We start from the raw sequence: 13,122 nt of genomic DNA, 5'->3' as shown, positions 1-13,122 counted from the left end.
CAACACGAGGACTTAATACAAAGATCATAGTAGTTAATGGAAGAAGTGAGAAACATCTTAGGATGGAGGTGAAGGGAAGCTAACACTTTAATTAAAATTCTAAATTCAAAAACCAAGGATGAGTTAGAAAATTTTGAAATTGCAGATAAGATAGATATTATCTTCAAATTCAGGAGAGACCTGACTAAAACGAACTTACTAGTATAGTTGGAAAGCAAGTGCCAACATTTGGAGATGAACATTTAGAAGTTTCATAAGAAATTCAATGCATTACATTTGAAAGGACTGCCAAGATTAAAGGGAATTGGAGACAAGTTAGTGCCCCTAGCAGATTATCAGTAGAAGTTGTACTTAATAGCCCAGGACAAATCAAAGTTTTCAGCTATCAAATGGTCAATCACAAAAAAATATTTCATGGGGGCTTTGCAATTCGATCTACTTCTCAGAGCTGAAAACAAGAACTTATTTCTAGTTAAACCAAATTTCTAGATATACACCGAAGTAGATGAGACTTACAGAAATTTGGTTAAAGTGCCAATTTTAGATGAAGACAGATGGGACCAGCTATGTCAAATTTTGGAGTAAAAATTGTTTTATCTTCAGTAATAGAGAAACACTTTTCCAAGCCTAGATATTAACAGCAAGCCTCGAACACAGTACCAGATCACCACAAATGTTTTACCTATCTATATTCTTGTTCTATTTATACAAATAGTTTAGGATATTTTGCGAAAAATATTGAGGTTTTCACTAAGGTATTTTTTAATAATTATGTATAAGTACTTCCAAAATCAAAGTAAAAATGTTGGTACTTGTAGCAAGAAAGTACTACCATTTGATGGAAATTTTTTCATTGAGGTAAAGTGATCATTTCTCATTAATATAGATGATGTTCCAAGATTCATTTGTTAGGTTTAATTCATGATATTTATTCTACTTCTAATTTTGTAATATCTCTATTTTTCATATGCGTGTATTTTCTTTATTGTTTAAAAGAAGATCGTGGGATGAACTTGTTTAATTACACTTTGTCGTAGCTTTTACACAATATATATGTTTTCCAATTGAAATTAAATATATAATTCTTAATTTCTCTATGTTTGATTGATTTTGAACCTTTTCCTTCCCTATCACTCCATCAATCTCCGAAGATCCAATGGCCTGTCTACCTTTCCCTATTATTTATGATCTAATATTTATGCACTCGATCACTCTAAGACTTTGAATCCATTTCCCAATGACCTTACCTTTTGCCTCAACCAAACAATTCAAAAAACAAATTTTGAACCTTACATCTAACCTAAAATCCCACTACAAACAAATATAAATCTGACAGAGAGATCCCTTTCTGAGTTTATAAGGGCTAGCTTCTAAACTTAAAAGTGGTTTTGTGGTTACCACTATGTTTCTTTCACAAGCTTAATAAATTACAGAGTGATAACAATACCCTAGTTGTAAATCACTGGCTTCAGGGTTAGAATACACAGCCTATTCAATTAGTTGTTGGGCATAATAATTCTACAGGAGTAGAATTGGTAGCACTAAGACCTCATGAAGTTCAACATCAGGAGGGCTAAAATTTTTAGAGGTTTAGATTTTTAATTAAGAAATTTTCCTTTGGACCAAATTTAAGACAATTATCATTCCAGAGGAGCTAAGTCATGAAATCAAGGGCATCCCTCACATTCAGATTGAATGTAATTTAGGATAAATCACCTATTGTGGGAGGGCTAGTCATTCTCATCACTGGGTAACTAATTTATCATGTTCTCGTCTATCTTGGCCTTATGGGAATAATGCCAAGAAACTGAATTGAATTTACATCTCAAAAGGGAAACATAATCATCAAAAGTATGAGGGACAAGTCTCTCTAGTATTTTATGGGTCATATTGCCACACCCACTAGTTGCAGCTAAATTCCTTGTTTGTTGAATTCCTATTGCCGCGTCTGGTTGATATTGATATCTCCTTGGAACAAGAGCTAAATTTTGTATTCTTAAATTGGGAAGAATTTGTAATTACCAAGACTCGAGCTACTTCCCATTGCCAAATTGACCCGGTCTCGATTCTGTCAAATTTCTTATGGTCACATCAGGGCTGACCAAGAGCAAAGTTCGTTATTGCTAATTCAAGGTGAATTTTTGCAAGTAGCAATAATGGATCTAATATTTATTGTCGAATCGATCCAATTTGAGTTCTCGTTTGCTTGGGCTAGGAATTAGGTTTTAATTACACAATCAAACAAGCTATAGGTTACAAGAAAATATGCGTTCAATTCCGAGATTTATAATTCCAAGGGGTTGAAAGCCATGCTTTTGGCTTGATGAAGGACATATTATTGGAAGCTGCATTTTGAATCCAAGTGGATCATTATGTCTAAATTGAAGGGTCATTGATTAGTGATTCACTAACTTTCCAGTTCATACCAAAAAAGAGTCAATATATTGGGCTAAATTGGCTCCATAACAAGGGTCATAAATTATGTATGTCAAGGCTGAGTTTTCTTAGTGAATTCTGGTGAGGTTCCTTAAGGGTTTGTATCCGATTTCATCTTAATTATTCTTGTAAAATTCCTTTTAGGATTTATATTGAATAAATTAGAATTATGAATTTTTCTCTCAATTTCACACATTTTGTTGGTATTTCTTATTCATGATGTTATATGTGGGTTAATTAAGTTCTAAGAACAAAATTTTCAAGGTTTTAAAGTTTTTTTTATAAATAGAGCCCTAAAAAACTTTTGCAAGCTAAACAAGGATTATTACACCATTCTAGTAGAAATTGACATGAGGGAAAGACATGGATAATCCATTTGGAGAAGATCAATGCAGAGTAATATAAAAAAGAAGGCATAGATAAAGAATTGCACCTACAAAGAGGTAAAGAACCTAAATTAAGTAAAGACTTATTCCACAATTAATTTCCTTCTTGTAGATATGCATGGCTACTTCACATAGGTTCGACATATTTTAATAACTTCCAAATATACTTCATTGAGAATTCAATGCCAATATATATGGTATAGTCTATTTTCTAGATAAATTAATTCCCATATCTTTTGGAATTGACATCATTTGGCTTAAATTGCCTAGATTCACATATTTAATTTTGCATAGTGTGCTCCATCGTATGGACTTTCCAGGGAGCTTGTTGTCTCTTGTTGGTGTATGATATAAAATCCACTCAATTGGAATATTAAATGGAAATACTTAAATAAGGAATGATTGGATCAACATGATTGTTATGACAAGAGTGGAGATTGAAAAATTGTTGAAGCTAAAAGGGGCATCTGCTCAAGCACATATTTCTGCATAACTCTCTAACCATGATGAAGGTGCCTTTCCATCTAGTCTATTATGGCATAATAGGTTTGGACATGTTGATCGTGACATCCTTCATTTGTTGAGAAGAGGTGTTATTTTGTTTTCCTACTATTCCTACAAAATTGAAGTAATTTACTGCTTATGCCCTTAGAAAATATAACAAACAAGATTTTCATGATTTCACTTCTAGAGTACGTAGACAACCTACATGGATACATTGTTATTTTTTTGGCCCCATGCCTATTCCGTCTAATAATCACATTAATGAATATGTTGTGTATTTTACTAATGATTACATCAAGATGTGTTGGGTGTACTTTTTGAAAGATAAATAAAAATCTTTTGTAACTTCTATAAATTTTCGTATATGTATTCAAAATTAAGGATGATCATATATTCTCACTTTTCATAGTGATAATGGAGGAGAATATAAATTTAAAAAAAAATAAAAACTATTTTTTCCAACATAGAATTCAACATCAACCGTAGTTCCATAAAATCCTCAACAAAATGGTGTAGCTAAAAGAATCAGCGACACTCTCTTAAGCATAATTCATTCCATGACGTTGTTCAAAAATTTGAATTTAATGTTTTTGGATGATGTCATTCTAAGTGTGGTATATGCAAAATATAGTTTTCCATATCTCTCTTTTAGGAAGAAATTTCGAGGTGAAATGTGGTATGGCTACATTCCTTTCATGAGGCTTCTCAAGGTCTTATGTTTCACTTGCTCTGTCTTGATCCCTAAGGAGAAAAGAAACAATATTGATGAAAGGAGTTGGAAGTACATCTTCATGTGTTACTCAAACACCACCAAGGAATATCATGTTTATGATGTGGTAAACAAGCATTTTATTCTTTATAGATATATAACTTTTCTTGAATCCTCCAAGAATGACATAATTGTTGAGTGATAGTTTAATTATCTAGATAGATTCATGCATGTAAATATTTATCATGATTTTTATGATCATATTCCACATATTAAATGGAAGACCCCTATCTTGGATCAATATTTGGAATTTCCTTTTGAAATACTGCCACCCCCTATGATGAAGATACTGCAACTTTATCTAAATAGGAATTTTAATTAGATGTTGTGGTCGACATGATTGAAGGGATGAAACTTCATGGTAATTCAATACCATCACAATTTGTTGAGAAACCTGAACTATCTCAGAAAGGTCAACCAAAGTGGCTCATTAGGAAACATGAATATTATCATCCGAGTGATTTTATAAAGGTAGGAACCAAAAATTTGACAAGACAATATGAAGGTGACATCGAAAATTTAAATTTAGGTGATCTAGATGATATGGATACTTTACGCGATTGAATTAAATTTATAAACTAAATTTTAATGAACTTCCTCTGAATAAGATACTTCTAATGATGAGTGAAATGAATCAAACGAAAAGGGCTATGGTACTCTCATCAAGCTTGGGACGTGCAGGTTCATGGACCTTTAACTCAAAGCAAAATTAATCTATTATACGTGGATCTTCAAGAACAAGTACCAATCATATCAATTACTTTATAAGCACAAAGAAAGGCCCATGGTAAAATAATTTGCACAAAAGAAAGGCATTAATTATGAGGAGAATTTTTCCACCATAACAAATTTTGATACTACTCACGCTTTAATTTCCATGGCAACACAAAATGGATGGAAAGTTAATAAAATCCATGTGAAAATTCCTTTCTTAAATGAATACTTGAAGGAGAATGTCTTCATGTCTTAAACGTAAGGTAATTTTTTTATGAAGGGATAACAACATAAAGAATGTAACCTCATTAAATCCTTATATGACCTGAGACGAGTACTAGGAGCCTGGTATGAAAAGTCAAAAAAGGATCTTCTTGAATTTAGTTTCAATCACTTTAATTTTAATGATGCAAATATATTTGTTATAAATGTTGGAAAAACTATTACATATATTGTAGTGTACATAAATTATTTGTTGATAACAACAGACACTAAAATCAATATTGTATCCATAAAGAAAGAGTTGAAGGAATAATTTGAGATGACAAATTTGGTACATCAATATTGTATCCATAAAGAAAGAGTTGAAGGAATAATTTGAGATGACAAATTTGGTACATCTTCATTACTACTTAGACAATGAAATCACTGAAATCTAAAAGTACATATTCATCCCCCAAAATAGTACATTGTAGAATTGAACAAATTTGGCATGGTTGAGTATAACCTTCTCTCTACTCTAATGAAACAAAATATAAATCTCACACTAAAAGAAGGGAACAAATTTGACGATGCAACCATGTATAGATAAATTATGGGAAATATTATCTACCTTAATAGAAATTAAATAAATATAAGGAATTACTTGGTTTGCTTTAAAATTTTACTTTTATGCTCCAAAATACTTAAGAGAAATCTTCCTACATTACTTTAGTTTTGATCAGTTAAAAGATAAGGAAGGTTGAAATTGTGATATAATGTGGATGTAGGTAGGACATTATAGGATAAAGTAAATTTCATCTCCATCTCTTTTGGTGTCACAAAGATAACAAGTTATTTTGAACTAGAGAGCTTTAATAATTGTTGAGTTCCCTCCTTAACGAAGGAATCAATCATAATGTTCTTATCTTAACAATATTGATTTTTTTCCTTTTCTTTAAGCTATTCTAAATAGATACATAATTTTCTTCTTTCTATATTAAGTATGGTCACCTCTTTATAGTATCTTTTATTTCCCTACTTCTTTATGAGGTCATAATTTCTCCTTAAATTTAGACATAATAATATTTCTAGTACTGTCTTTATTAAATACAATAACCTCTTTTGTTATTCCTTCATGATTTGGCCAATACATAGCATCTTTATGCCACCTCATTTGAGTTGTAGGTGGTTTTGGTTCGAATTTGAAGCAACCTTAGTAGGCCTCTTGTCTTCCATTTTGTTTATCTTATTTGCGTACATCAGGTACCTATTCATATTCATTCTCTCTATGGGTAAAAAATTTCATTCTATGTAGAGGATATGATAGGGTATTGCCTTTAATTTTGAGATTATAAGTTATAAAATGATTTTGGGCCTTTTCTCTGTATTTTTATACAGTTCACTATATATTTTTCATCCACAAACTTCTCAACAATATAATATAACTAGAGTGACAAAAATATTAAATAGGAGTTTCTTATTATCCTATAGCTTAAGGTTTTTCAACTTACAACTATTTTCTAGTCCATAGTAATATTTACATCCTCCATTTATTCTTTTCTCAATGTTACATTTCTACTTAACCTTATGATAAAAATTGATTATGATATATTTGCATGAATTTACTTCCTCCAAGTTGTTGTTATCATACACAAAATTAGCATAAGTGGTCTAGTTTAATTATCATATCATAACTTTCATTTTGTGAGTTGTAACAGTGATATCCATACTAGAAAAAAAAATTATTATTATTTTTAGCTTCTTGTGAATAGCATTGTGATTCCTTGTCATAAGAACAATCTCATCATCATAAAAAATAAATATGATTACTATACTAGTGTGAGAGAGTTCTTTCTTCCAAACAACTCTCTAACTTTTGAACTTAAATTCCAAAATGGATAGAGTATATGGGACAATATTTCTTTTAGTTTTTATACTAAAATTTATTTCTTTGAACTCACTTAATGTTCTTAAAGATGGAAATATTATTTTAGTACATCCCTACCATATCATCTCTCAACTCAAGAGGAACCTTTAGCTCTTCTAACTTATTAGAAAGGCTAATCTTAGACACTATTTCAATTTTTTTCCCTAAAATTAACGAAATAATAGAAGATATTTATTTTATTATTGTGAAACTGCTTCTCAAGGATCCTAAACCTAACAAAATAGTCAATAATTAAATGATAACCAATACATAAAATTTGGCCTTTACCTCCTTATAGTATGACTTTATATGCATTCAATGATCCTCTTTTCTTAAATAATTCCATATAACTTAACTAAAAAGAAAATAATCATTATAGCCTTATACTTAAAAGAATTATATTTATCTTCAAGCCTACGGGGCTTTGGATTGACGGTGAATGGGTACATTGTTAAGGCACTCTTTGCGATAGGTCACTGGTTCAAATCCCCATGGGTGCTTACCTACCAAAAAATAGAATTATATTTTTCACTAAAAATGATAGGATGAAAGATATCTTCAACTTTCTAAATTTTTACTCAGTGTTATTTTGTGTCTTATATTTCTACTTTAATAGTTATTTAACCTTAAACTTCATATCATCTATTGAAAAAAAATGTCCTCTATTAAAATCAATTTGAATGTTTTCCGCTGCAATGAATGTTGTAAATTTTATCTTAGTTATTTTAAGTATTAAATATATATATATATATATATATATATATATATATATATATATATATATATATATATATATATATATATATATATAGATATAGATATAATTTATTGATGTAACAATTTGGGTATATATAATCCAAAATTTTGAAAATTTCTAAAAAAATGTATAGAAGCGTATGACTATTTTCTATTCTTAAAACTCTTAGTATAAACATGTGGGTATTTTGTATGGAATTTAATTATGGTTAACCATGTTTATCTAAGGATTTATAATATTTGTATTTGTGTTTATATATATTGGGTTTATAATATTCATTTCTTAGGTTTAATATTATTCCCTTGGGTTTTTAGTATTGAACCATTGGGTTTGTTAGCATCTTCAGTTCATAATATGGATCATGGTCAAGTGTGATCAATGACAGTAAATCATGGTTAATTATCGTTAATTATAGTTGACGATGATCAGCCATAGTTAGCTTTGATTTATAAATTCAATCGTGGTCAACAAAATTCAATCCTTTCGTGTTGCCATGCTCCAGTATCGCATTGGGTCAAAGATAGCCTAAATATGAAAATCAACCATGGTCAACCTTGGTCCTACGTTGTGTTGTCGTAAATAATGTCTTGATATGAAAATGAATGACAATCAAAGATGGTCAACCTAGGTCGCACGTCGCATTATCACAAACATTTTCTGAATAAAAAAATTTAGCATGGTCAATGATAACTAATAATGTTTGTTTTAGGATTTATAATATTTATGTTAGGGTTTCTATACATTGGGTTTAAAATATTTATTCCTTGGAATTAATATTATTCCCTTTGGTTCATAATGCCTTGAGGTTTTAGTATTAATGCATTGGGTTTATAATTTCAATCGCTTGAGTTTATTAATGGGAGGTTTAATATTATTGCCTTGGTTTTATTATTTCTTTGGATTTAAAATATGAATTCCTAGGGTTTATTAATGTAAGGGTTCATATTTCTAGGGTTAAATATTGTTCCACTGAGTTTACTATTCCTTTGTGTTTATAATATTAATTCCTTATGTTTATTTATCCAATCGTTCATATTCATAGGGTATAATATTAATCCCTTAGGTTTATAATATTCATATGTTAGGTTTATTAATCCAATAGTTCATATTCTCGGGGTTTAATATTATTCCCCTGGGTTTATAGTATAAATTCCTTGATTTTATTAATCTAAGTGTTCATATTGTTAGGGTTTAATATTGTTTGATTGGGTTTAATATTGTTCCGTCACATTTAATATTGTTCCCTTGGTTTTAAATATTGTTCGCTTGTGTTTAATATTGGTCAATTATGGTCAAATGACGCATTGCAAGAAATATTTTCTCAATATAAAAATAAACCATGGTCGAATGTCTCATTGTCACAATGATTGTGTCACTATAAAAATAAACCATAGTCAATCATTTTCAACCGTCATTAACGTCATCAATCATGCTCAACTATGGTCCAATGTTACATTGTGACAAAGATTGTCTCAATATGAAAACCAACCACGGTCCACCATGGTCAACCATGGTCCAACATTTCATTGTGAAAAAGATTGTCTCAATATGGAAAATCAACCATGCTCAATCATGTCTATTTTAGGGTTTATAATATTTATCATGGCATTTATATATGTTTGGGTTATAATATTAATCTCTTGGGTTTAATATTATTCCCTTGGTTCTATAATCCCTTGGGTTTGTTAATGTAAGGGGTCATATTCGTAGTGTATAATATTATTTAAACGGTTTATAATATTGATCCTTTGGTTTAATATAAATCCATAAGGTTTATAATGATGGTAAACCATGGTCAACCATGGTCCATCATCTCATTGTGACAAAGATTGTCGTAACGCGAAGTTTAATAATGGTAAAGCACGGTTAACCATGTTTATTTTAGGGTTTATGTTTCTTGGGTTTATAGTATTAATGAGTTGGGTTAAATATTATTTCTTTAGGTTTATAATACTTTGGGTTTTTAGTATTAATTCATTTTGTTTACAATATCAATTTATTAATTGAAGGGTTCATATTCCTAGGGTATAATATTATTCATAGGGTTTATAATATTAATGCTTAGGTTCAATATAAATCGCTAAGGTTTATAATCATGGTCAACCATTGTTACTGTTAAATATTTGTCAATATGAATTATATATATTTCTTGGAGAGTCAAAATTCTTATTGCTAAGGTAAGGACTAATTCTCATCAACTCTCCCCTCGAAAAGGCCAAAAGAAGTCTCGGAGGAAAGAGTGTGTATTTTTTATTCTTTCGGAAAAAATGGAAACTGAAAGGCATTTCAGTTTAGAATGTAAGGCCTTCAAAGACAACACGGAAAGTTATGTAGATATTATGGCAGCTAGCTCTTAAGATAATCTATTTAGCAAGGATTTTGTTGAGAAGCTCGGAGGGTTTATTGTGAGGCTTCATAGGAAAAGGGCCAAATACATCAACGAGATGAAGAAGCAATTTCTCCCATAGGCTATCGTTAGCCTCGTGGATGCTAAATGTTTTTCTTTCTTTATTTATTTCTTCTAATATGATTATTGTAACATTACTATAATCATGGTCAACTATGATTATTGATAGATATTTATCAAAATATATATATATATATATATATGGGGTTATTATAATAATGTGGTTATTGCTATAATATTAATATTATGGTTATTTTTATATATTTATTAATATGGATTTTAATATTAATATTGAATATAACCACTAACTTATGTGTATTTCAACAATATTTACTAATATGGTTGTGCATGTAGTTATTGATATAAGCTTAGGGGTATATCAACTACATTTATTAATGTGGTTGTGCTAGTATTTAAAATATTAAAAAAAAAATATTGTACATAAACATATGAGTATTTTATTAAATGTTTGTGCTCGGTTAAGAGGTTGTTTTCCTTAGATGTAAGAAAACAAGTTAACCTACCAAAAAAAAGCATTTGTTAAAAGTGAAAACTTACCCACTTATAAACTACCAACAATTAATTAGTTTATAAGTGAACTATCTTTTTTTAAAATAACAATGAAAAATTAATAACTTTTCACACTGATAATTTTTCACACAGTGTAAAATATTTGAGCACTATTTACCGGAATAAGAGAAGTGAAGAAGACCAATACTGGAAGTGAACAATCGGTTCATTGATAAATGCACTCACTCTTCCAAATACCGTGAGCTATTTCTTTCCGTACTATTATGAAATGTTTATTGGAAGCGTGTTCTGATTGTGCCTGAGATTGCATTTTCAGGCACACATGCTGAGAATAATGCCGTAACACCAATCTGGGAAAACGAAATCACAGAAGATTGCTTTTTCACAAAGGCACACAGCGCGAGAATGTTATCATCAACACCAATTTATTCACAAAATATTTGAATGAAGTACACATAAGGATACTGCTATCGCATCAATGGGGCATTGATACCCATAAATTTTGTTCGGTTCAATGCTTTACAAATACAGAATGGTTACGACATCCCTATATACAGCGAAATCAGAGTTCGGTTTCAGAATAGGAGTAAAGCGGAATGAATAATCAATTTATTTTGACCCTAAATTTTAGGAATATTCTAAAATTTAATAAACTGCAGTGAGGTCAAATCATTGACCTACTGTACTTCCGATTACAACAAAATTTTAAAATCTGCAATCTAGATAATGATGCCCCTGCCTCGCTGTAACTTTTTGTATCGATAATAGAATTAGTCTTATTGAGAAAAAAAAATGATGCGCCGAACTCTTTCATTTCCATGTTCATCCTCAGATTATAGATACCTCCCGAGCCTCATCTACTGATAGTTGAGGTCGCTCACTTGATTTTTCTACCAGTGAACCTGTAAAACCACAGGGATTAATGAGATTTCTCTTGACATTTCCCCTTAACTATCAATCGTTTAACACAGAATATTGAACGAAAACCTAAATCGTCTAATACTGAAAACTTACTGTTCATAACATTCTGGGTCTCCAATATCGTGTCCAATGATGGCTTCCAACCTACACCAAGACACCCAATTTGACGGCTTTCTGATGAAAGGGACGGCCTCTGATCAGAATCCATGTTAGTGGTGCATTTAGCATGAGCTGCTGTCAAACTCATTCTCTCTATGAGTGCTTCGGTGTTTGACTGGTGGGAAAGTATATCTGCAAGCTGCTCTGCAGTTATAACTAACTTGACCTTCCAAACACCCTTCTGATGTGATGGAAGAACTTCTAACGTGGGCGCTCTCTCGGAAAAAGAAATCTTTGACAGAAGATCCGCAGCCGTTCCAGAAGACAACCGACATGGAGCTACATTCTCCAGCTGCAAATCCAAGCCGTGCGTTACGTCTACCTTGCTCAGTCCCTCTTCGTTGCTAGAAGTAGCAGGTGTTGCTTTACAGTTCCTGTCATCATCATTTTTTGACGGCATCATACACATCCCTCCGCGACCGATTATTACCTTAAACACACCAGCATGCTCTTGGCTGCACCCAAAACTTGTCCACATGCAATTCCCCATGAACTTATACCCTTAGCTACTACACTTTCTGTCCTTCTCCTTGCAATACTGATCTTCTCAAATATTAGCACTCACAGAAGTAATAAAACACACATAGATAACCAAGATTGCCCGCTGCTTTATAAGGACTGACCGACTTACCTCCCACTGCGGTCTGCTCTCTCGCCCGTTAGACATTTGCTTTTCAAAAATTTCGATAACGTAAACGGGATTCGGTGCAGGGTTCCAGCTTTTGCTTCTACTGTGCTCTTGCTCGTTTACGGTCGAATATGGCAGCTGACAACTCATTATGCGATCCTAAATTTCAAATATTGGAATCTCAACGGACAAATGCGCCCACATAACAGACAAAATAACGAACTCTTCATCGCAATACTCCATGTTCACCCTGACAAAACCACGTGATTCGCTATGTCTAATGCGATGACGACCAGCTGCTGTAATTCTACGATAAAATAACGCCTTGGCACAATTTACAATTACAGTCGATTTCGAATGACAAGATAAGGACTCCAGATGCCAAAACATGGAACTTGTTCAAATTACAAGGTTGTTATCCATTTGCGACACATGACAAGATTTCTTACATCGTCGCGACGTCAGTGCGTAACAGAATATTGTTTAATCATTGATGATAGGATTTTATGTAACATTCATATACTTCAGCCTGAGTCCAGGTGTTTTAGGATAACCAAAATAATTGCCACCTATCATGCATCTCTGGGCTGCACGTTATTGTTGTGGATATTTCTGCGACCTAGCGTTTTCCTGGGCATAAAGAACACGAATACCAACCCTTGAAAAACGCATCTTCTATGATATCCGTGTTTCTTCACTGATAGCCATAAGCACCATACCATTTTAATTAAGCGCCGATAGCAATATTTTTATGGACAAATCATCTTTTTGCTTAAATTAAC

At 31.6% G+C, this 13,122-nt stretch overlaps 1 protein-coding gene across 1 annotated transcript; it reads right to left on the bottom strand.

Annotated features, from left to right (window-relative positions):
- Positions 1-11,109: 11,109 nt before the first annotated feature.
- Positions 11,110-12,277, bottom strand: LOC149206575 (uncharacterized). The gene is made up of 2 exons (XM_089393742.1): positions 11,647-12,277; positions 11,110-11,534 (listed from the first exon to the last, which is right to left on the bottom strand). The coding sequence occupies exons 1-2, from the start codon at positions 12,200-12,202 to the stop codon at positions 11,461-11,463; spliced, it is 630 nt and encodes a 209-aa protein (XP_089249868.1). The 5' UTR covers positions 12,203-12,277; the 3' UTR covers positions 11,110-11,460.
- Between the last annotated feature and the right edge of the window lie 845 nt (positions 12,278-13,122).

The sequence above is a fragment of the Pinus tabuliformis genome, chromosome 1_2, assembly GCF_031772625.1.
Source record: "Pinus tabuliformis cultivar Carrire ecotype Pingquan chromosome 1_2, CPIR1, whole genome shotgun sequence".
NCBI lineage: Eukaryota > Viridiplantae > Streptophyta > Pinopsida > Pinales > Pinaceae > Pinus > Pinus tabuliformis.
Note: the sequence above shows the minus strand (reverse complement) of the source record. Positions and strands in the feature narration are given on the sequence as shown.

Coding starts and splice junctions, on each gene's coding strand:
- LOC149206575 (XM_089393742.1), bottom strand. CDS start 12,202: ATGGGGAATTGCATGTGGACAAGTTTTGGGTGCAGCCAAGAGCATGCT. Junction 11,535..11,646: donor GACCCAGAATGTTATGAACA/GTAAGTTTTCAG, acceptor GTGGTTTTACAG/GTTCACTGGTAGAAAAATCA.